General features: G+C 38.1%; 1 protein-coding gene across 1 annotated transcript; it reads right to left on the bottom strand.

Annotated features, from left to right (window-relative positions):
• Positions 1-11,592: 11,592 nt before the first annotated feature.
• Positions 11,593-21,621, bottom strand: LOC100814503 (phosphoglucan phosphatase LSF1, chloroplastic). The gene is made up of 10 exons (XM_003555004.5): positions 21,095-21,621; positions 20,914-21,020; positions 19,250-19,709; positions 19,085-19,156; positions 18,302-18,423; positions 17,203-17,418; positions 13,237-13,342; positions 12,778-12,890; positions 12,336-12,480; positions 11,593-12,081 (listed from the first exon to the last, which is right to left on the bottom strand). The coding sequence occupies exons 1-10, from the start codon at positions 21,401-21,403 to the stop codon at positions 11,962-11,964; spliced, it is 1,770 nt and encodes a 589-aa protein (XP_003555052.1). The 5' UTR covers positions 21,404-21,621; the 3' UTR covers positions 11,593-11,961.
• Between the last annotated feature and the right edge of the window lie 652 nt (positions 21,622-22,273).

The following is a 22,273-nucleotide window of genomic DNA, read 5'->3' as shown; positions in this document are numbered from 1 at the left end:
GAGTTTTTCATAACAAAAAGTCTTATCCTCTCAAAGAGCAAAAACATTTCATCCTCTTAAAAATTCCTTGGCCAATACACTTTCAATTCAATAAGGAATTAATTGAGTGGTCGGATTGTACAATCTATCTCTTTCAAGAGAGATTTATTCTTCTCTTCTTTCTAAATTCTCAAAGGGGATTGAGAGACCGAGGGTCTCTTGTTGTAAAAAAATCTGAACACAAAGGAAGGATTGTCCTTGTGTGTTCAGAACTTGTAAAAGGATTTTACAAGATAGTGGAACTCTCAAGCGGGTTGCTTGGGGACTGGACGTAGGCACAAGGGTGTGGCCGAACCAGTATAAATCTGAGTTTGCACTTTCTCTTCCCTTAAACTCATTTATTTATTATTGCTTTATATTTATATTCAGATTGTTCTTTTTGAATCATTATTTAAGAGTTCATTTTTTAAGGGAACTTGCAACTTGTATTCAACCCCCTTTCTTAAGATATCTGAGGCCACTTGTCGAACAGCTTTGTTGGCACAAAACAAGTTGCTATCCATGCAACTAGAAGCATTAACACAAACACTCAGTAAGTTGCCAACTCAACTTCATTCTGCAAAAACTTCACATTCTTCTATTTTGCAGGTTGCAAGATGTACAATTTGTCGTGGAATTCATGAATCTGGATGTTGTATCCCTGATGAAGAGCAAATTGCACATGAAGTTAATTACATGGGGAATCAACCCATAGGCAATTTCAATACAAATGGATTTCCAAGATTTCATAACAACCAGCAGTATCAACAGTAGAGACAGTGGCAAAATCACCCTGGTAACCAATTCAATAGAGACCAGAGTGGTTCATCTACAAGACCACAACAGCAGATGCCAAGTCTCTATGACCAAACCATGAAGCTGGAAGAGACTCTAGCTCAATCCATGCAAGTGCCAATGTCTAACCAAAAGAGCACCGAGTCTGCAATTAAGAATCTGGAAGTTCAGGTGGGCCAGCTTGCAAAGCAGTTAGCTGAAAGACCATCCAGCAGCTTTATAGCAAACATAGAGAAAAATCCTAAGGAAGAGTGCAAAGTTGTGATGACTAGAAGCAAAATGGTGATTCAAGCTGAGGAAAGTAGAGCTGATCAGAAGGTGGAGGGATTTAAAAAACAGCTGGCTGATGAACTGGCACTGTAACCGGTTGATGATTTAGTTGAACTTGAAGAAATTGTTGAGGAAGCAGAAGGTTATGAAGAAGAAGAGACACCAATAAGAGGTTGTCAAGAGAAAATAAAGAAGAAGGAAGAAAAAGAAGAAGAAATAAAGGAAGAAGAAGAAAAAGAAAAAAAGTTGAAAAATGAAAAACAAAAAGAGAAGGTTGTTGAGATTGAGAAGAAGAAGGGCAAGAGTGAGGCCAACATAGAAAAGAAGAAAGAGGCTACTCCTATTGAATGCAACGAGGTACCTTATCCGTTGGTACCCTTGTTAGTCAATGAATACGACTAACTTTGGTGTAATAAATCTGTGCAAATTGTATCTAACTCCTTCCATTTATGGTTATTTTGTAGTGTTGTAATTACTTTTTATTAAATATAGGTAATAAGTACTTAGTACTCCCATTTTGTGTATATAATAATCATTTCCTTTCAATTTCAGGTTAATTAGGCAAGTTTGTGAAGTGCTGATTTTTAGCTTCTCGCTAAGCCAATTTGTCGGCATAGCGAGCCATCCCCTGAGCGCACCACTCTTGCGGTTGAGCGCGAGGAAGAATCTGGAAGAAGGATGAGCTGGACACACGCGCTAAGCAAGGGTTCATCCCGCTAAGCGCACCGCTTGCATGCATCCGCTAAGCGAGAAGCCGGACGCTAAGCCGAAATTCACTTATGCACGCTAAGCGAGCCAGAGTTGCGCTAAGCGCGCAAGCACCAACAAGGCCACCTATTTAAGCCTGAAATCAGAAATGGAGGGGGAGTTTGGGCAATTCTCGAAGCTTTTGCATGTTTAGAGATTTCTAGAGAGAGAAAGGTCCAAGTTCTAGAGAGTTTTGAGAGCGTTTGTTATGCGAAGACTGGTAGAGAACTGAGAGTGAAGAGGAATCCATCCTAAGAGCATGAGATGAGTCTATGAGTGATTGTGAGGTTCTAGAGGTGGAGAAGACATCCCCACTACTTGTATTTCTTCAATCCTTCATTTTTCTCTTCTCTTTGTTGTAAAGGAAGCTTCCTAGCTATGGAGAGCTAAATCCTCTGTTGGTTCTTCCTTGTAGGTACCTGATGTAAATACCTGTATATCTATTTAATGATGTTTTATGTGATCTTTGTGCTATCAGTACATCATTTCAATGTGTTTTTGCCTTGATCATGTAGATGCATGTGTTCGCTTCCGGCAAGTGCACCGGATCGCACAAGTAGTATAAAATGGTAAGAACCGAGTATCGAACTCTCGGGGAACTTGTGTTACTTGGTAAGCTATTTCAATGAATAGGTGTCTGGTGTGAAAATCTAAGGGTGAATATGAACAGGTATGTAAACTGTCTACTCAAAAAGGAAAATCACGCGAGAGAAATAATGTGTAAAAACAAGTAGAAAACGCGTTGGTCTTCCTAATAGGTGCCTGATGCTAAACGGATATTTTCTATCTTACAATGCTCATCTGCTCCTATGGTGTCTCCTGAGATGCTAAACCCCGATTCCTCATGATAGTTTAGCCTAATCCTGATCAAGCATCATCCTCAAATTCCTCTTGTTGGACTAAACTCAACCAGGACCGCATTAAGACAAACATACTACAACTAAATTATCGCACCCCGATTCCTCGTGATAGTACAACAACTTAGTCCTGTCCTATCAAGGTCATCAGAATCAGACCAGTTTCCACTGTTGAATGACCCTAACAAAGCATGCATTTATGTTATCAAGGTAAAGGCTTACTAGAATGAAAAGCTGATAACACACAGAACACACAAAACATCATTAAATAGATAGAAAGATATTTACATTAAGTACCTACAGGGAAGATCCAACAGAGGATTTTAGTTTTCCATAACCGGGAAGCCTCTTTTACAACAAAGAGAAGAACAAGATGAAAGATTGCAAAAATACAAGTGGTGAGGATGTCTCCTTCACCTCTAGGATCTCACAACCACTCACAAACTCATCTCAAGCTCTCAAAACAGCTTCCTCTTCAAGCTCTGGTCTCTGTAGATCTTCACACAACAAAATCTCTCAAAACTCTCTAGAACATGGACCTTTCTCTCTCTAGAATCACTAGACATGCAAAGCTTCAGCTCTCAGCCCAAACTCTCTTCACAAAATCTGATTTCAGGCTTAAATAGGTTGCCTTGTTCAAGCTCTTGCGCTTAGCGCAATTCTGAACCGCTTAGCGCACATTAGTGAATTTCGACTTAGCGCGTGCTTTTCACGCTCAGCGGATGGACTGAAGCGGTGCGCTTAGTGAGATGAAGCAATGCGCTCAGCGAACCTGTACAGCTCATCTTCTTCCAGATTCTTCCTCGCGCTTAGCCAATGAGTGTTGCGCTTAGCGGACCCTTACTAAGCCAGCGGATTGGCTTAGCGAGAAGGTTAAAAACAACACTTTTCAAAGTCGCCTAATTAACCTGAAATTGAGAGTAAATTATTATTAAACACACAAAATGGAAGTACTAAGTATTTATTACCTATACTTAACAGAAAGTACTTATAACACTACAAAATAACCATAAACTGGGGAAGTTTGATACAATTTACACAGGTTTTATACACAAAAGTTAGTTGTATTCATCGACTAACAACATGCTTTGTTAGGATCATTCAACAGTGGAAACTGGTCTGATTCTTAGAACTTGATAGGACAGGGCTAGTTTATCATATTATCACGAGGGATCAGGGTACGGTAACCTAGTTGTTTGTATGTTTGTCTTGATGTGGTTCTGGTCGAGTTTAGTCCAACAAGAGGAATCTGAGGATGATGCTTGATCAGGATTAGGCTAGACTATCACAAAGGTCGGGGTTTAGCATTTCAGGAGACATCATAGAACACATGAGCATTGTTCAATAAAGAATATCCTTATAACATTAGGCACCTAATAGGAAGACCAACACATTGTCTACTTGTCTTTACACATCATTACTCACGTAATTTTCCTTTTTAATAGTTAGTTTACATACCTGTTCATAGTCCACACATATCTTTTCATACTAGACACCTATTCCGTGAATATAGCTTTACCAAGTAACACAAGTTCCCCGAGAGTTCGATACTCGGTTCTTACCGTTTTATACTACTTGCGCGATCCGGTGCACTTGCCGAGTTCGAACAACCCTCCCGGAAAGATAAAGAGCGGCATTTGGCCAGATTTCTTGATATCTTCAAGAAACTGGAAATTACCTTGCCTTTTGGAGAAGCATTTCAGAAAATGCCCCTCTATGCAAAATTTTTGAAGGATATGCTAACCAAGAAGAACCGGTACATCCATAGTGACAGAACTGTTGTGGAAGGTAACTGTAGTGCTGTTATTCAACGCATTCTTCCACCCAAGCACAAAGATCCTGGAGTTGTCACAATACAATGTTCTATCGGCGAGGTTGTTTTAGGCAAAGCTCTCATAGACTTGGGAGCTAGTATCAATTTAATGTCTCTTTCCATGTGCTGGAGACTTGGAGAGATAGAGATAACGTTCGCACGCATGACCCTCTAGTTAGCTGACCGCTCCTTCACAAGGCCATATGAAGTCATTGAAGATGTTTTGGTTAAGGTTAAGCACCTTATATTTCCAGCTGATTTCGTTGTTATAGATATAGAAGAGGATGCTGACATTCCTCTCATTCTTGGCTGCCCATTCATGTCTACTGGAAGCTGTATGGTAGACATAGGAAAGAAGATGCTGCAGATGGGCATAGAAGATCAGAAGATCAGCTTTGATTTGTTCCATGAGGACAAAGATCCACCTAGCCAAAATGTTTGTCTGAAAGTGCATGTGATGGAGGAAAGGAGACCTGAGAAGAAGGTCCTTGAAGTAGTAACTTTGTTGGATCTTGGATAACAGGATGATGCGTCAAGCTAGTGACGTTAAAAGAGCGCTTACTGGGAGGCAACCCAGCTTTTCTTTCCCTTTTCTATTTTTCATTCTTATCTCTTGCATGTAGTTAGGATACCTTGCTTGTGATTGTGATTAATTATCAGCTTGTTTAGTAATGAACAAGGGGTTGTATGCTTGTGTGAAGAGATAGATAGAAAAAGACTTAGAAATTTTTTTGCAATTGTCTATCTGCTAAGCGCAGACCTTGCGCTAAGAGCTAGATAGAAAAAGACTTAGAAATTTTTTTGCAATTGTCTATCTGCTAAGCACAGACCTTGCGCTAAGCGCTCAGTCTTCACGCGCTAAGCCCGAGCTTCGCGCTAAGCGCAGAGACCCCTGATTGGTTGGCTGAATAGTTCAGCTAAGTGCACATCACTGCGCTAAGCCCAACATCTTCACTATAATTGAATCTTAATCAGTGGGCTTAGTGTGGATGATGCGCTAAGCTCCACTTCCCCTCTGGAAAATTTTATTGTAGTAGCGCTAAGCGCGCTATCCTGAGCAAAGCCCCAGATCCATTCTAGAATTTGAGCTTCCAAGCTGGGCTTAGCGGGGCAGGATGCGCTAAGTGCCAATCTCTTACTATTTTTGAATTCTGGGAAGTGTGCTTAGCACGCCTATTGCGCTAAGCCTGAACTTCTCTCTGTAAGTTGAAGCTTGATGGCACGCTAAGCCTCACATCTCAAGCTAAGCACATATTGCAGAAAATTTTGTGTTGCAGAAAGCGCTAAGCGCAGCCTGCTGCGCTAAGCCCCAGATGCCCTTTGGAATGTGCAACTTCAAGTTGGGCTTAGCACAATGCTAGGCTAAGCGCTTGGGTTTTTAAACTCAAGCGTCACGTGGGCACGTTAAGCGTAGCTCTACGCTAAGTGCGCCATACAAATTTCAGTTTTTAAAAATCAAAGGTTGAGACACTTTGGGTGCTACCTTTACACCCTAGCCTCTGCACCTTCCTAACCCTGAGATTGTGTGCTTCCCTTTTGCGTGCTTCTACTAATTTGTCTGCATTCTCCTTGCTTCACTCTGCATTACAATCACAATCCAAGTAAGTGAGTGCATTTCCATTTTCATTTTTCATGCTTCAAACCATAGGATAGATGATTTCTTGCTTTCTTAGTTATTAATGTTGTTAGGTTAAGGTTTTTAGCTTTAGGGTTAGTCATTTTAGAATTTTAGGTAACTTAGAAGCCCATTAAGGGCAATGTGGCTGAAACGGGTGCAAACCCCTGTGGTTCTGTTTGGAAATCACAATGAACGTGCTAAGTGAACTTGCTGCGCTTAGCCTGTTCATCGCAACTGTTAAAATTTTGAATTTACAGATGATCCCGCTAAGCGGACTGTGTCGCGCTAAGCGCGTGTATCCCTGCTAATGAACAAAAGTGATGAACCTGCTAAGCGCATCCATGCGCTAAGCGGGCCTAGTGTTCAGACATTAAGATTTTTGAAATTTTTGTTCAGCGCTAAGCCTGACCTGTCAAGCTAAGCGCCACTATGCTTATGTAGTCAGTCCTTTGAATAAGGCTAAGCGCAACTGCTGCGCTAAGCCCTTGTTGTGTGTCGAGGAGGTTGAGCTAAGCGCGCCCTACTGCGCTAAGCTCAACTCTCTCACTGTTTTTGAGTTTTTGTAGTTAGGCTAAGCGCGCCCTGTGCGCTAAGCATGAGTGTCATTCTGGTGAGGCTGAGCTAAGCGCGCCATGCTGTGCTAAGCCCAGACTCTCTTTTATTTTGAAAATTGTAGACTTAGTACGCTAAGCCTGATCTACAGAAAAATATTTTCTGTCTTTAGGCTAAGCGCAAGTCTACCGTGCTTAGCCCATGAGTAAAATTTTATAAGGTGCGCTAAGCCCAGCCTACTGCGCTAAGCACCCAATCAAAATTTTAGTTCTATTTTTCAGTTTTGGTTGAAGATAACCTGTGCTAATCTCTTGTGTTTGATCTTATATTTTGCAAATGGCATCTAAGAAAAGGAAGGCTCCTTCTACACCTTCCCAAGTCAGATATGATCGGTCTAGGTTCACCTCTCAAGAAGCTTGGGAGAGGTATACTGATATAATAGTGCCTAAGAAACTACTACCAGAGAGAAATGTAGTAGTATACTACACTAAGTTTGATGAGTTCAAGGAGGAACTCGAGAGAAGACACTGGGGTGAGGAGTTGACTGATTTTGCTTACAGCAGCATAGATGTTGCCATTGTGAAGGAATTTTATGCTAACCTCTACGACTCAGAAGACAAGTCACCTAAGCATGTGAGGGTTAGAGGTCATTTGATAAAATTTGATGAAGATACTTTGAACACCTTCCTAAAGACCCCTGTAATTCTGGAAGAGGGGGAAAATCTTTGTACTTATTCCAGGTTTGCACTCTTGAGGCCTGATCCTCAGGAGTTGGCTGCTAAGCTTTGTATCCTAGGGAGGGGATTCGAGCTAAACATTGATGGTCAGCCTTTGAAGATATTAAGGAAGAACATGACCACTTTAGCTCAGACATGGAGCGTTCTGTCCTTCTCTAACTTGATTCCTACCTCCCACACATCTGATGTCACATTAGACAAAGCCAAGTTAATCTATGGCATCATTATGAAGATGGATATGAATGTGGGGTACCTCATCTCCCACCAGATCTCTATTACTGCATAGCACGATTCCTCTAGACTTGGATTCCCAGCCTTGATCACAGCTCTTCGCAAGGCTAGAGGAGTCCAATCAGATTCTAGATCCCTGGAGAGCCTGATCCCTGCCATTAACTTGGCATACATTAAGAAGAACTGTTGGAATCTAGATGATCCAACAATGACATTTAGAGGGCCAAGAAAGGCCATGGGTAAGAGATCAGAGGTCCCCACCACTTCAGCAGCACCAGAGATAGCAACTCCTTTTTCTTCAACAGCTCCAGCACTTTCCATTTCAACTCCAGCACAGACTCCAGGCATTCCTACTCCATCTACTCAGATACCACTTCCATCTCCTTTATCTTTTGGACCCTCATATTTTTTATTTACACCACAAATGCTTCATTCCATGCTCCAGAGCTTACACAGGGGGCAAACCATTATCATGCAGAGCCTTCAAGGCTTGGGCCTACCATCCATCATGAGCATGGATGAGTTTGACACATAGGTGACCTAGCCAAGAGCCCAGCCTTCTCCTTATGGAGGGGGTGGGGCCTCCACAGCCTAGGAGCCTGAACCAGAGGAGCCAGCAGTAGCAGCAGAGGGGGAGGATGAGCTCACTCCTCCTGAGCCCTTTTATTTTGATTCAGATGTACACATGGCTCAGGAGGAGGAGACTTCCACAGACCAGATGCCAGAGCCATCTCCTGCATCTGTTCCTGAGGAGACCCAGCCATCTGCACCAGTCATGGAGCCAGAGCAACCTATTCAGGATTCATCAGCAGCTCTAACACTGGATCTTAATGAAGATCAATCACAGGATGAGCATGATGTTTAAATTCTGTTCAATTGTTTAAATTGTGTTTAGTTTAATTTCTGCAAAGCATGAACATTTTAGTTTACCATTTATTTAGTTTCTTTTTAGTTTGCTTTATATTTTAGTTGTTTTAATTCCAGTCTTTAAACATTTCAGTACTTTGAGTTGATTGCTTGTACAAAAAGCTTGTTTGAACAGTGAACTAGTTGAAAATGATATGCAATGGATTGTTTTGTATGAAATGAGTGTTTATGAATGACTTGAATGAGCAACTGTATGATTTGAGTAGACTGAATGATTAGATGTTTGTTTTGATCAAGCTTGCAACCATTAGAAGAGAATGAGCATGTGATTGGAAGTATGACTAAAAATGTTAGTCAGTTTGTCAGATTGATTATGAAGGAATGCATTGACTATATCCTGGTGAGAGTGTGATCCTTAAATTTTGAGAGAAATGACTATCATTTAGTACTGATTTTTGCATGAATCTTTGAAGTATGGACTGAATGCATGAAATTGAGGATGATGAAGGCCATGTTTGATTGTGATAGCCACTTAGCCAAAAAAGCGGACCACGTGTTTGAATGATTTATCCCTTGCACCTAGTTTGAGCTGAATGAATTATTGATTGATTGAACCCCGAGCCTATATAGTGTTATCTCCTGCTACCTTGTCTAGGCATTCCTCGGCGGCAGCCTTCTCATGGTGGAGCTTATCCTTGATGTTGCGGTTAAGGTCCTCAACGGCATCGTCCTCATTGTGGATGAAGTGCAGGTAGCTGTTGATGGTGTATTGGTAGAGGGAGTTGTGCTGTTTGGGGGAAGAAGAGAGGTGGAGGTGGGGAACGACTTTGTATATCAGAGAATGGAAAGGAAGTGTGATTGCTACGACTTTGTTTGGACCACACACTCTACAACTACCTGCAGAGAAGAACAGAGGAGGACTATTTAATTTCATTTAATTATTACCTGAAACTAAAATTTAAAAGGAAAAATGGGTTTTGTTTTGTGTCTCCTTCAACGTCCAGCTTTTACGTTTCAAGAGACACAACACACACACACCTTCTAATTCCGAATTTCTTAGGAACATAGCAACCACCACCACCACCTCTCTGTGTTCGATTCAAATCGAGATCCTCATTCTTCACTTTTCAGTTTTCAATTTCTAAATAGCATTGCTGCTTCAACCATTCCTCACGCCTCCTCACATTATCTTCGCATGCATTTTTTTTTTCTGGTAAGTTTATTTTATTAACATTTTCTTCGCTCACTGGTTTTGGACTTGAAACAGTTTCAGTGAAACTGCTAACTACAGTTTTTAATTCTCATATACTGTAGAATGTGTGTCTCTGTAGAGTGTGTAGGCCATTGGTGAGGCGCGACTAGGGAACAGAGAATGGATTTGTTGAGTTTAAAAGGATAATTGAGGGGAACAGAGGGGAAAGAAAGAAAGAGACAAGGAGAGTAGAAGAACGACAGAGAAGGGGAAGAGAGAAGACGGAAAGGGTAAATTTGAAAAAGTAAAAAAAAAAAGAAGAAAAAAATAGAAAGAAAAAAGAAAAAAAATTGGATCGTTGATTTAAAATTAATCAAATCCAACGGTTGAAAAATGACCATAATAACTTTGGCACGGTGCGTAAGAAGTTTACTTATGCTAGTCTCCGCCTGGGAAAAGAATCTTGTTTGGGTTAAAGAAAGAACAACTATCCAATCGTCTGTGCACCAATGACTAGCGACATGACAACGATGCAACGCGAGAACGACATGACAATGATTCTCAAGTTTCTTACACTTTTGTGCATACAAATTCATAGCCAACCCAACTCGTTGGATTCGTGGTAATAGAGATCGAGACACTTGTTTTGGTCCAAATCATCCTCCTATTGTCTAGATCTATTTATTGTTTGGGTAGTTTGAGTGTCTTCTTGTTTGGATCTTAAGGGTTACAAGCCTTTTTAATTTGTTTAATTTAATGAAATGATTGAGATTATTATGGGTAATATTTCATGCATTAATTCCTAATTTGTTTAATTTAATGAAATGATTGAAATTATTATAGGTAATGTTTCTTGCATTAATTGATTCCTATGGGTAATATTTCTTGCATTAATTGTTTTAGTTATTTTTAGATTATGATGTTCAGACGTTGTTTTACAATGGTTTTGAATGTACAGAAAAGTTGTTTGATAAAATGCTTCAGCGAGATCAAACCTAGTAACATTACGTTTTCAACTTTGATTAATTTTGCTAGGATGTATGATCATGCAAAGGTTGAGAAATGAAGCCTTGATGCCGCAACATTCTCGAGTCGTGTATATGGTTTATTTTAATGGTGTTCATGGTGGTTATGATGTTGAGAGAGTGTGTTCGTTGGTTTCAACTTAATTGGGTCATGTGTATATGATCTATTGACTTGACTGATTTGCATTTGTAGCATTTGTTTGAGAAACATGACAACATGGTAGATATTTTATTTTAATGGTGCTCACAGTGGTTATGGTGTCAAAAGTTTATTCTAATTTAAAATAATAATAATAATAAAATATAGAAACAATTTTTAACCGTCACTATTCTCGTAACTTTATATCACCAAAGTCATATCGTAACATCAAACTCAATTCGACAGAAAGGACTTGATTTTGACAAATTTTTAAAAATTAGAAAACCTGATTGAAGCTTTCAAAAATAAAGACATAAAATGGGCCATGAACAAAAGGACTAAATTAATAATTAATCCTAATGAATTCAAATCAATCCAAACCATAAAATGCAGATTTTAGTCAATTGTATTAACTACTTAAACGAGACCAAACTAAAACTAAAACTAAAACTTAAAATGTGAATAAGTGACCAATATTCCATTTCAGTCAAGTTTATTTTGGCCCCAAAGTTTTGGTTGAAGCTCCACCACTACGAATCGGATTGTAGACTTAAACTAGGCAAAATTCAATCCAATCCAAACTAAATAGATTAAAATTGATCAGATGGGATCATAAAATGCCACAGATCCAATCCAATCCAATCTGACATGGGGTCACCCCCTATTCTCTACATAAACAACGGAAAATAAGAAATTATAAAATAGTAGTAGTACTGAAAGCAACCTCACAATTTTAACTCAACATTACATAAATGCTATGGTGCCTTGCATTTGTCATAAACTCAAATTAAAAAAGCTATACGTTATCCATTATAGCAAATTACTTAGGCCAACATTTGGTAAATAGCGAGTACTACATGTGAATTCCTACTATAAATAGGACTATTTAGTACGAATAACAGAACGAGGGGAAAGAGAGTCAAGTTTAGCAGTGCAATGAACATGACCATCTCATTTATTTCACTAGTTGAATGACAAGACATACCCCAGGGTGTGATTACTCTCTGCAACGTGCCCTCAGAACTGCGACCAAATTTTGTACGGCCCCCGGTAACATGTACAACAACTGCAACTCTGTACATTGTGATATTTGCATGCAACTATTTGGGAGCTAATCTGATAGGACAGATAGAGAAAGCAATACAACGAGCTGCTTTCGCCAACATAAACCGCTCTTTTTCATTCAAAGGCCTTTCAATCACTTTGACAACGTTGGCATCCTAGAACAACAAAGATCAAGCAGTGATTAAATGATTAAACTTGCTGTAAGAAACACAAGACAAGAATTCTAGCTATGTTTACTTAACACAAATGCAGCAACCATGAGGAAATATAGAAGTACAGATTGCTCTCACAAATCACAATCAAGTATTAGCAGTAATAAGTAAAAGCAGAAAGCAAATTTTTAAATTGCAAAAGATATTTTATTTAGGTCAGCTACACTGCAGTGCTTAAAAAATTGATAGGAACGTACTTTCTGCTGGTGCTGAACAGAAGGCCGAACGCTGGCAGTTTCACCAATCACAATTATATTGTTAACATTTCCCCTGTCATCCCTTTCTGCTGGTGAAGCAGTTGAATGCTTCCATTGTCCATTAACAATGAACTTGTAGTAATACCTGATGGCAAAGAATGATGTCACATTCGTGTGCAACAAAATCATTGAATCATGCAAAATGTAGGAAACCATGTTACGGTATTGTTTTGGGTGGGAGGTGAAGGGGGGTGATGACAAACAGTTTTATGCTTCTGGTACAAAAATCAAATGACAAAATAAATTATATAATAAATGGCACTGGCTAGAATATTAGAAAATGTCTTGTAAGAACTTTTAGCCAATTAGGTCATCAAGTTGAGAAAAGAAAAAGCATATACTAAATCCACAGAAAAAATTATGGTAAAAGTAGCACACATACTTTCCTTGTGGTAGTTTAACTTCTACTTCGTGTCTTGATCCACCTTGGTGCTTTGCCTTCAGTGGCTCTTTCCAATTTCCAGTAAAATCTCCAACCAAAGTTACATCCTCTCCCTGAAACATAAAAACCAAAAGGAGTAGTGATATGAATAAGCATTAAAAACTTGAAACTTTGATCAATCTGAATAATAACAAAGCAGGTTTAATCTCTTGATCCTCTTAAATTATCAAAAGATAAATTAGACAGAAGCCACACTGAAATATACAATTGACAAGTTTGTGCCCACATGACATGACCATTCCACACAAATGAGAATATAAAACATAAAGTATTAAAATGAACTATCATTGATCAATCCTACAAATGATATAACAGAAATAATCTCATAACCCTCCTTCAGAATCAAAAGATAAACTAGCCACAAAATGGAAATGGAACTATAACTGACCGGTTTCTTACCTCATGACCATTCCACACAAACACGACAGCATGTGTGGGAGGCCCATCATGTCTTCCATTTTCAGCCATAGCTATAAGATCCCATGTTGCCCATGCAATTGCCGGTCTGCAGTTAAATCACTATGAAATGCTTTTTCTAAGTGAGAGTTAATAGAAAATTATCAGGAAATGATGGTTATTATTCTAAAGGTCAAGCACGGTGATACTCATAGTAATACAAATTCAATCCAAAAAAGGGTTGGAATATGGAGGTGTTCAAAATTGAATCGATCTAATCAAAAACCAAAATGTCAAGCCCAAAAGTCAACATCAAATAAATCAACAGAATCAAATAAGTAAGAAATTAATCAACGTTAAACCAGACTTTATATCTGTGCAAACACATGTATATGTGCATGCATATATGTTAATGTGGATGTCTATGGAACATGGATATGCATAGGTGTGGGCATAGTAACTTTTATTATAGTTCCAAGTCAAAATTAATTCTCCACTTTTGATTCCAAAGAAGCATGGGGCTGAAACGATTGAGAATTTCAGACCAATAGCTTTAGCTAACTTTCATTATAAATTACGAAAATCTTAGCTGATCGTTTAGTTACTATTGCGCCGAAATTGATATCTCCTCAACAATGTGCATTTGTTCAAGGCAGAAATATAAGTGACTGCATTGGACTTACTTTTAAGGCAATTAACTTGCTTAAAACCAAAGCTTTTGGTGGAAATATGGCTCTGAAAATTGATGTCCGCAAAGCTTTTGACACTTTGGATTGGAATTTTTTATTTTACGCCCTAGAAGCTTTTGGGTTTAATCAGATCTTCTGTCAGTGGATCAAGGTACTTCTTCATTCTGCCAAGCTTTCTTTTGTAGTTAATGGCATGGCAGCAGGGTTCTTTGCTTGCAAGAGGGTGTGTGAGGCAAGGAGATCCCCTCTCCCCTCCTCTTTTGATTGGCAGAATTAGTTCTCAGCAGAGGGATATCCAAGTTAATTCAGAATGGTCTCTTACCTCGGAGGTCAGGACCAAGGGGCTGTCTCATTCCCAGTCATGCTTTTTTTACAGATGATCTTATGATTTTTTGCCGTGGCCAAAAGAAAGGGTTGATGCATTTGATGACCTTGCTTTCTCAATATGGGGAAGCTTCGGGACAGTGGATTAGCCTGGAAAAGTGCAGATCAGATTTTTTCAGGGCGTTCTCTCTCGAAATAGGATCCTCTCTTAGGGACATCCTTGGTATTGGAAAGGGATCTCTTCCTTTTCATTACCTTGGTGTTCCTATTTTCCAAGGTAGACCACAGGCAAGTTATCTTATGCCCGTTGTCGATAAGATTGCAGCTAAACTAACTTCATGGAAAGGTTTGTTATTATCTTACATAGGTCGTATTCAGCTGGTGAAAGCCACTATTCAGGGGATGCTTTTGCATAGCTTCTTCATTTATGCATGGCCACAGCCATCATTAAAGCTATTGGATAGCTATACTCGCAATTTCATCCTCTGGACTGTAGATATGCTTAAAAAGAAATTGGTACAAGTTTCTTGGGCCAAACTTTGCACTCCTATTGCTTCTAGGGAGTTGCGAGTTAGGCCATTACAAGATATTAATAAGGCAGCCATGCTGAGATTGGGATGGCTTTTGGTTACTTCTGATGGGGCTTGGGCTTCTTTGGCTAGAGCAAAAGTATATGTGTGGATCAAATTTCATATCTGGTTATCAAAAGTTCTCTACGTGGCCTGGGATTCGCCCACAGTTAGACACAGTCATGGAGAATTTAGGCTGGCATCTTGGGAATGGTTCAGCAATATCGTTCTGGTCAGACAGATGGTTGATAACTACCATATTGGAATCTCTTGATATCCCCCAAGAGATGAGACCGATGTTGAAAGCTAAGGTTAGTGACTTCATTTTTGAGGGACCTTGGAATATTCCAATGGATTTTCAAAGCCACTATCCTGAAGTTGTTAATGAGGTTACTCAGGTGGTTATTCCTAAGTCTGGTAAGCCTGATAAGGCAGTTTGGTTTCCATCCATTTCTGGGGAATTATCGTTCCGCGAAGCTTTTTCTTTACTCCAGTCTCTTGGTCTAAAGATTCTTTGACATGATGCTATCCCTCACTTGAGGTCTTTTCTTTTTTGGAAATTCATTTTGGGAAGGGTGTCATCTGATGAGGAACTGCATAAATGAGGATATCTAATAGTTTCTGTTTGCTCACACTGTGGCCAGGCTTTTGAAACTACTGACCATTTGGTTCTCTCATGCTCTTTTGCAGTTAATATTTGGCAATGGCTGAGTAGTAAAATTGGTTTGGGGTTGGATTTAACGTCTCCCCTCTCTCTTATTTCCATAACTAATCTGAAATTTGGCTCTCAGGTAGAGGATTTTTTTGGCCAGCATAGTAAACGTGGTTTGGTTTCTATGGCTAAATAGAAATAATGTCCATTTTCGAAATGCTGGTGCCTCTGCTGACTTCATAAAGCAGAATGTGCTTACTGCTGTTGCTATTTCGGGTAATTTCTCCAAGGGCACAATGCTTCCTAATATAAATGAGTTTAACTTGCTGAATTCGTTAATGGTCAAGGGTCATCCTAAGAAGCAAATTCATATTAAGCAAGTGCTTTGGATAGCTCCCTCTCCTGGGTGGATAAAGGTAAACACAGATGGTGCAGCTCATGGTTCCCCAGGGGTGGCTGCTAGTGGGGGTCTTTTTCGTGATAGTAGAGGCCAGTTCTAGGGAGGTTTTGCTTGCATATTGGTCTTTCTGATGTGTTTACTACTGAAGTTCAGGGAGTGGTAAAGGCCTTAAAAATTGCCTTAGATAGAGGTTGGTCATCCCTATGGCTGGAAAGTGACTCTTCTTTGGTGGTAGCTTCCTTCCAGCAGCCCCTTTTGGTTCCCTGGCGATTGCGAAATCAATGGGAATATTGCTTGCTTCGTATTAGAAACATGCAGTTTAAAGTGACCCACATTTATCATGAAGGGAATGCATGTGCAGATAAATTGGCCAACTTTGGTGTTCATCACCAAAACTTTACTTGGTGGGAGGTTGTTCCTAATTTTATTAGAGAAGACTATGTCCGTAACGGGATGTGTTTACCTATGTATAGGTATACTTGATCTTTTTCCATGGGTTTGGTTTTTCACCCCCATGCTCTTGTTTATTCCTGCTTTATTTCAATAAATTTGCAGGATTTTTGTTGTCTTGTACCGCTGGTGCCAACCTAGTTGGGATTAGTAGGACATTTCAACAATTAGTCTAACTTTATTAAAAAAAAAAATCTCACTTTTAGATTTGGACATAATATTGTATGATTGATAATTATTTAAAATTATAATTTGATGAATTTATATTAAATTAAAACATAAACCAAACCAAACTATGATATATACTAAACAAAATTTATATTTTAATTTAAAAAAGCATAACAATTTACCTACATTATCCCACACATACTCGATTTGTTAAAAATACTACCCTCAAATAATTCACAACCTTTATTATCTTCCCAAATAATCCATAGTTTATCATGTTTTGTTCTCCTTCAACAGTCCACATATTTAGTGGCCAGTGAAAGAAACTAAGAATGACTGTCTGAAACAGACCATTAAGAAATCAGAAAGATATTCTGAGATACCTCAACAAGAAATTCACTAACATTAGAAGAAAATTCATCTAAATATGAAGAAAACAATGGAAGACACAGATATATTTTTCAAGAAACTTAGCTAATAACTGATAATCTTAAATATAAATTCTTCAGGTGGAAACAGAACGTGCAGAAAATTATCACCCATCAGTCTCAAAGAAAAAGAAAAAACTTGTGTAGTTACCCTTCTTTGTTTACAAATTGCATATAGAAAATAAATTCTTTTACATGAATATGTAGCATGCTCTCATGCCTTCTTTAACAGAATCAATTGAAAAGTAAACATTCAATGCAAAAGTCTTTGAAGTTAGGCAAGATGAACCTGTCAGGCCTGCATGTGTGCATCCCAGTGACCCAAGTATATGCTGCATGAAGGGAAACATCTGTCATCCAATGTAGGTATGCAATCACACAAGCAGGAGAACGATCGAATCCAGAAGTGCAAGTAACAAAAACACGAAGATTCTTCCTTAGCAACCGTAATAAAAGTCCCACACAAAATGGGAGTTTTTTCCTCATATCATAAGAATCCCCCTCCCTGTAAATACATGTAAAGAAATCAAAGTCTGGGAGGAAGAAAAATTAGAGTATTTAAAAGTTTGGAAGCCATTTCCACATGAAAATATTATTGATTCACTTGACTTTAGGACCAGTCTATTAAAAGACGATAAAAATGCTAAATAATATTCACTTTTTGGGAATTCACATCATAAAGTAACAATCACAAAAGCCAGAGGGGTAATGAGAGACCAATCAAGTAAAAATAAAAATAAAAATGGAACATAAAGGTAAGACGGGCTGAGCAGGTAGAACAAAATGAGGAACTGTGTGAAAGAGGTTTGTTTAAAAGAATACTTGGGTTTGAGACTAGAGAGACTTGTGAAAGAATACTTAGAAAGTGAGAATTAGGGATATCCTTGTATCTTTCAATTGTTGTAGTGGAAACCTTGGCTATGCATCAAGGACAAGATGTAACCGTAACTTGTAGAGTGAACCAATATAAATTCCATGCATTGATCTTCTTCTCCCTTACATCATTTTATCTGCTTTTCTAATCAGAGATTGAATTATGAAGATTTTCTGGAAAAAAAAAATGTTTTCCACTGTATTGTCTTAGTCCTAAACAATGTTCTTTCGTCCTAAGACTAACCTTTCTTTGCATAGTCTTTTACAGGTTTTATATTATAAAATCATTTGATCTGTTAAATTGTTTTTAAAGACAACAAAACACAATTCATCCCCACTTCTCATGTTCTGTATTTTTCTTTTTAAAAAAGTAATTTGACTATGTACCTAAACAATGTAGGATCCTAACAGATAAAAATATCAGATGATGTCCCAAAAGAAGACACAAATAACCATCACTACATGAAATCTAAAAAATTTAAATAAAAATTGGCATGTTATGAACCCTATATTACCGTATAGGATAGTTGATCATGAGAATATTTTTCCTTTGACAAGATTCATTGATTGATTTTGCATTGATTCCCCAATTTTCAGCTTCAGTTCCACTTTGGAAGTTCAGAACAGCAGTAACTCCCTGTAGCAGAAATTTTCCAACTACAATCACAGAGGAATGTAATGCTTGATATGGAAAGAAAACTTCACATAGAAGCTATTACAGTAAAAAGAAACAATTTTGGGGAATTAAAAACAAATATTTTAATTACTAGCACTCACTGTTAGCTTAGGACATGCAATAGTCACTAACTAACCAGAAAGAACTACGATTGATTTACAGAATCCAAAAATTTCACGGCACTACATACCTCTGACTCAAAATACTTTGATTGAATGCTTTGTGCATTTCAACAATGTCTTGGATTTATAAGCAGGATGCAGTTAACTAAAGTTATTTTACCTAGCACACTGCTGTAATGGACTACATTGCAAATATTGGTTGATGACTATAACATTATTTAGTCAACAGAGAGATAACAAAAATAAGTTTTCCTTTCAACACATTCAAGTTTTGCAACCAAAGCTTGTATTTGTATTAAGTAATTTTCGGGCTGTATTTGGAGACTTTTAATCACACCGGTACAACTTGTACCCAGGCCGTGGTTTATCTTGTTTAATATATCAGTTTTTGCTTGTTAAAAAAAAAACGTAATTCGTTTGCACATTGATTGTCAAGGCATAAAATTGGGATTATGGGAAGCTTTCATGGAATTAAGGCAACAATGTCACAATGTCCTTACCTCAACTTTTGACAAGGTTTCTACATCATCTTCTGTTTGTATACAGGATCCCACATATATTTGCTCTGTAATCTAAGAATTTACGAGGTATCAATATTTATAAATATTGTAGAAAGTATGCTATTAAACAAATAATTGTAAGCAAGTAAATTCACATTGCAATACCTTACTATAGCGCATACCAAGAGAGTGATTATAGTACATCTCATCTTTGGAACGATCCAGAGCCTGAATGTATTCCTCAAGCGGAAAACTTCCATGAGCCCAATCTCCATCTCCACACACTTCTTCGGTAAAAACACAAGCAAGTTGTGTTGTGTGTTCAGTAACAATGTTTCTCTCACCATGGGTGATGATATGTTGATTTTGATTGCTCAATAACTTGCTTCCATTTGGTTTAAGAAATTTTGAGTTGAACATCAGAAATCCGGCATTCCCGCAGCTCTCACTAGATGGTTGTAAATTTGATGCCAATAGAGTCTTGTTCCATGTGGCAATAGGAACTCGACCTCTATTGAACACTATTTCAAGATCATTCATCTTGTGCAGTAGTTGAATGGGAAAAGGAGATGTTGGCCTCTCAAGAACCAAGCTAAAAGAACTTGTTTGCTCATTTAGCACCTTCCTGAGGAAACCAAAAGACTGAAAAAATAAAAACAACACGCTGATGAACAGAATAGATTGTGATGATCAACAAAATAGTAACTTTGCATATTTCTAAGGTATCTTAGAACTGTGGGCCTATTTCCAGTAGACAAACGTGATACCGAAGCAATAATACCATGTTGAGATAGAATTAGCAATTAAAGCATTGGTCATTGCTATTAATCATCACTAATCACTTATAGGTGTCACAAACCGCTTCCACAAGCTTGGGTGATCAAGTGAATTCTCACAAATGGTCATATCAAGAATGCTATAATAAATGTTCTTAGACCATGATTTTGGCTGCAACATCAAGGTTTTTAGACCGATTGCGACCACAATCGGTAGCAGTTGTCAGTGATTTACCGCAATGTCAAGAATCATGACAAAACCGTGTGAGTGAGACCACAAGTAAAAACCTTGGACTATATATATAACACTAGAAATATCAAGTTCACCACAGAAATTTTTAAACAATGAGAATTTGATCCATAAACAAAGAAGAGAAAAAGAAAGGGAAATTATAAAAGAATGAATAAATGAGGGTCACTAATCACTTATAGGTGTCACAAACCGCTTCCACAAGCTTGGGTGATCAAGTGAATTCTCACAAATGGTCATATCAAGAATGCTATAATAAATGTTCTTAGACCATGATTTTGGCTGCAACATCAAGGTTTTTAGACCGATTGCGACCACAATCGGTAGCAGTTGTCAGTGATTTACCGCAATGTCAAGAATCATGACAAAACCGTGTGAGTGAGACCACAAGTAAAAACCTTGGACTATATATATAACACTAGAAATATCAAGTTCACCACAGAAATTTTTAAACAACGAGAATTTGATCCATAAACAAAGAAGAGAAAAAGAAAGGGAAAGTTTTCATTTGAAGCAAACATCGTCTTATTCATCAAGATATTTGTTAAAATATTAGTATTAAGTAAAATTTTAACCCTCATTTATTCATTATTTTATAATTTTTATAGACATATTATAATTATTATTATTATTTAAACTACAAAATCCCAATCATAAAAGTCATTACATTCTTACAAAATCTTTTAAAATCCACGGGAATTTTTCATGCCAAAATAGTCTTTTAAAATCTTAATCCAATACACTCCCTAAATTAAGCATTCCCTAAATCCAAACATGTCCTAGAGCAAAATCAGGAGACATACTGTGTATCTCCAACGTCTTTAATTTCAACAAGAGTGTTCTGAGACGAATCGCCAGCTTTCTTCAAAGTGTCGCCCACCATAATTATCCTGGACCTCTCCGCATTACCCTACAATTACAAAAAATAAATAAATAAAAATAAAAATACTCAAAAAAAGCCACGAGGGAATGCAATAAGGGTACCCCTTTGGTGAGAGAGTGGACGATGATTTTGCCGTCAGAAGTTAGCGCGAATCGAATGCCTAGGGGCTTCTCGAGAGTGACGAGGTACTCGTTGAGGTTCATCTTGAACGCGGAGCTACCAGACACTGCGAAAACCCTAAGGTTGAGGGTTCCGACGTTGGAGCGAAGAAGAAGGTGGTGCACCTTGTTGTTTCTGTTGTGGTGGTAGAGGAGGCGAGAGGAGGAGCAACAAGCGTTGTTGTTGGAGCTGCTCACAAACAGCGATGGTGGAGGGTGGTGAGGGTGGGTGCTGAATTGCAGTGGAAGCATGGTTGTGGCTATGGAGGAGGAGATTATGGAATTGAAACTAAGATTGTTTTATGGCTATTTCTGGCTATGGAAACAGAGCATGTGAAGTGTTCTTTCTTGGTCTTGTTTTTTTTTTTTTTTCGTTAAAGAAAGAATCTAGAAAGGTTTGCGGAAGAGAGGGCACGGGGCAGGGTAAGAAAATGCAAGGTGCACGTGGTGATTGCGTAGGACCCGCTTTCTAAACTTTTCATACGAGGGAACCAAAGTATCTCTCCTCTCAAAATAAATAATAAATAAACATTTTGATCCTTGGACATATAAAAGGAGAATAATTTAGTCTTTCAACGAATAAAATATTTAATTTATCGCATGAATAAAAAATGTAACAATTATACTCTATTAATCTTATCATCTTTATCGTGCATATGCATGGGTGTCAATTAATTTTTTATGAAAGAATTAAAGAAAAGATATTGTAAAAAAAGGAAAAAGATTAACATTCATATTAAAGAGTTTTACATAGTGCAGTATATTGATTGACAAATTGATAAAACATAAGCATAAAGATAGTTCCAAACAAAGATAACTAAAATTGTCTGTCAAAATAAAAAAAATAGATTGAATAACAACAATAAAACCTAATTTATGTCGATGTCGTCCCAATCTTTTTGGCTTCTAATAACAATTTTCCAGATTTTGTCGTCACGCCTATAGTAGAACAACAGTTCGTCTCCGTGGCTGAAATCACTTTCTTGAAGGAATTTATACCAAGGTTGAATGACATGTTCATCATCAATCTCATTGTCAAGCACGATGACATTCCATTGTAGTGGAGGTCTGAATCTTCTGAGGATTGTCATGTGGTCACCACAATGGATTAGACATTGTGCA

The sequence above is a fragment of the Glycine max genome, chromosome 19 (genome assembly GCF_000004515.6).
Source record: "Glycine max cultivar Williams 82 chromosome 19, Glycine_max_v4.0, whole genome shotgun sequence".
Classification (NCBI taxonomy): domain Eukaryota; kingdom Viridiplantae; phylum Streptophyta; class Magnoliopsida; order Fabales; family Fabaceae; genus Glycine; species Glycine max.
This window is presented reverse-complemented; position numbering and strand designations above follow the sequence as displayed.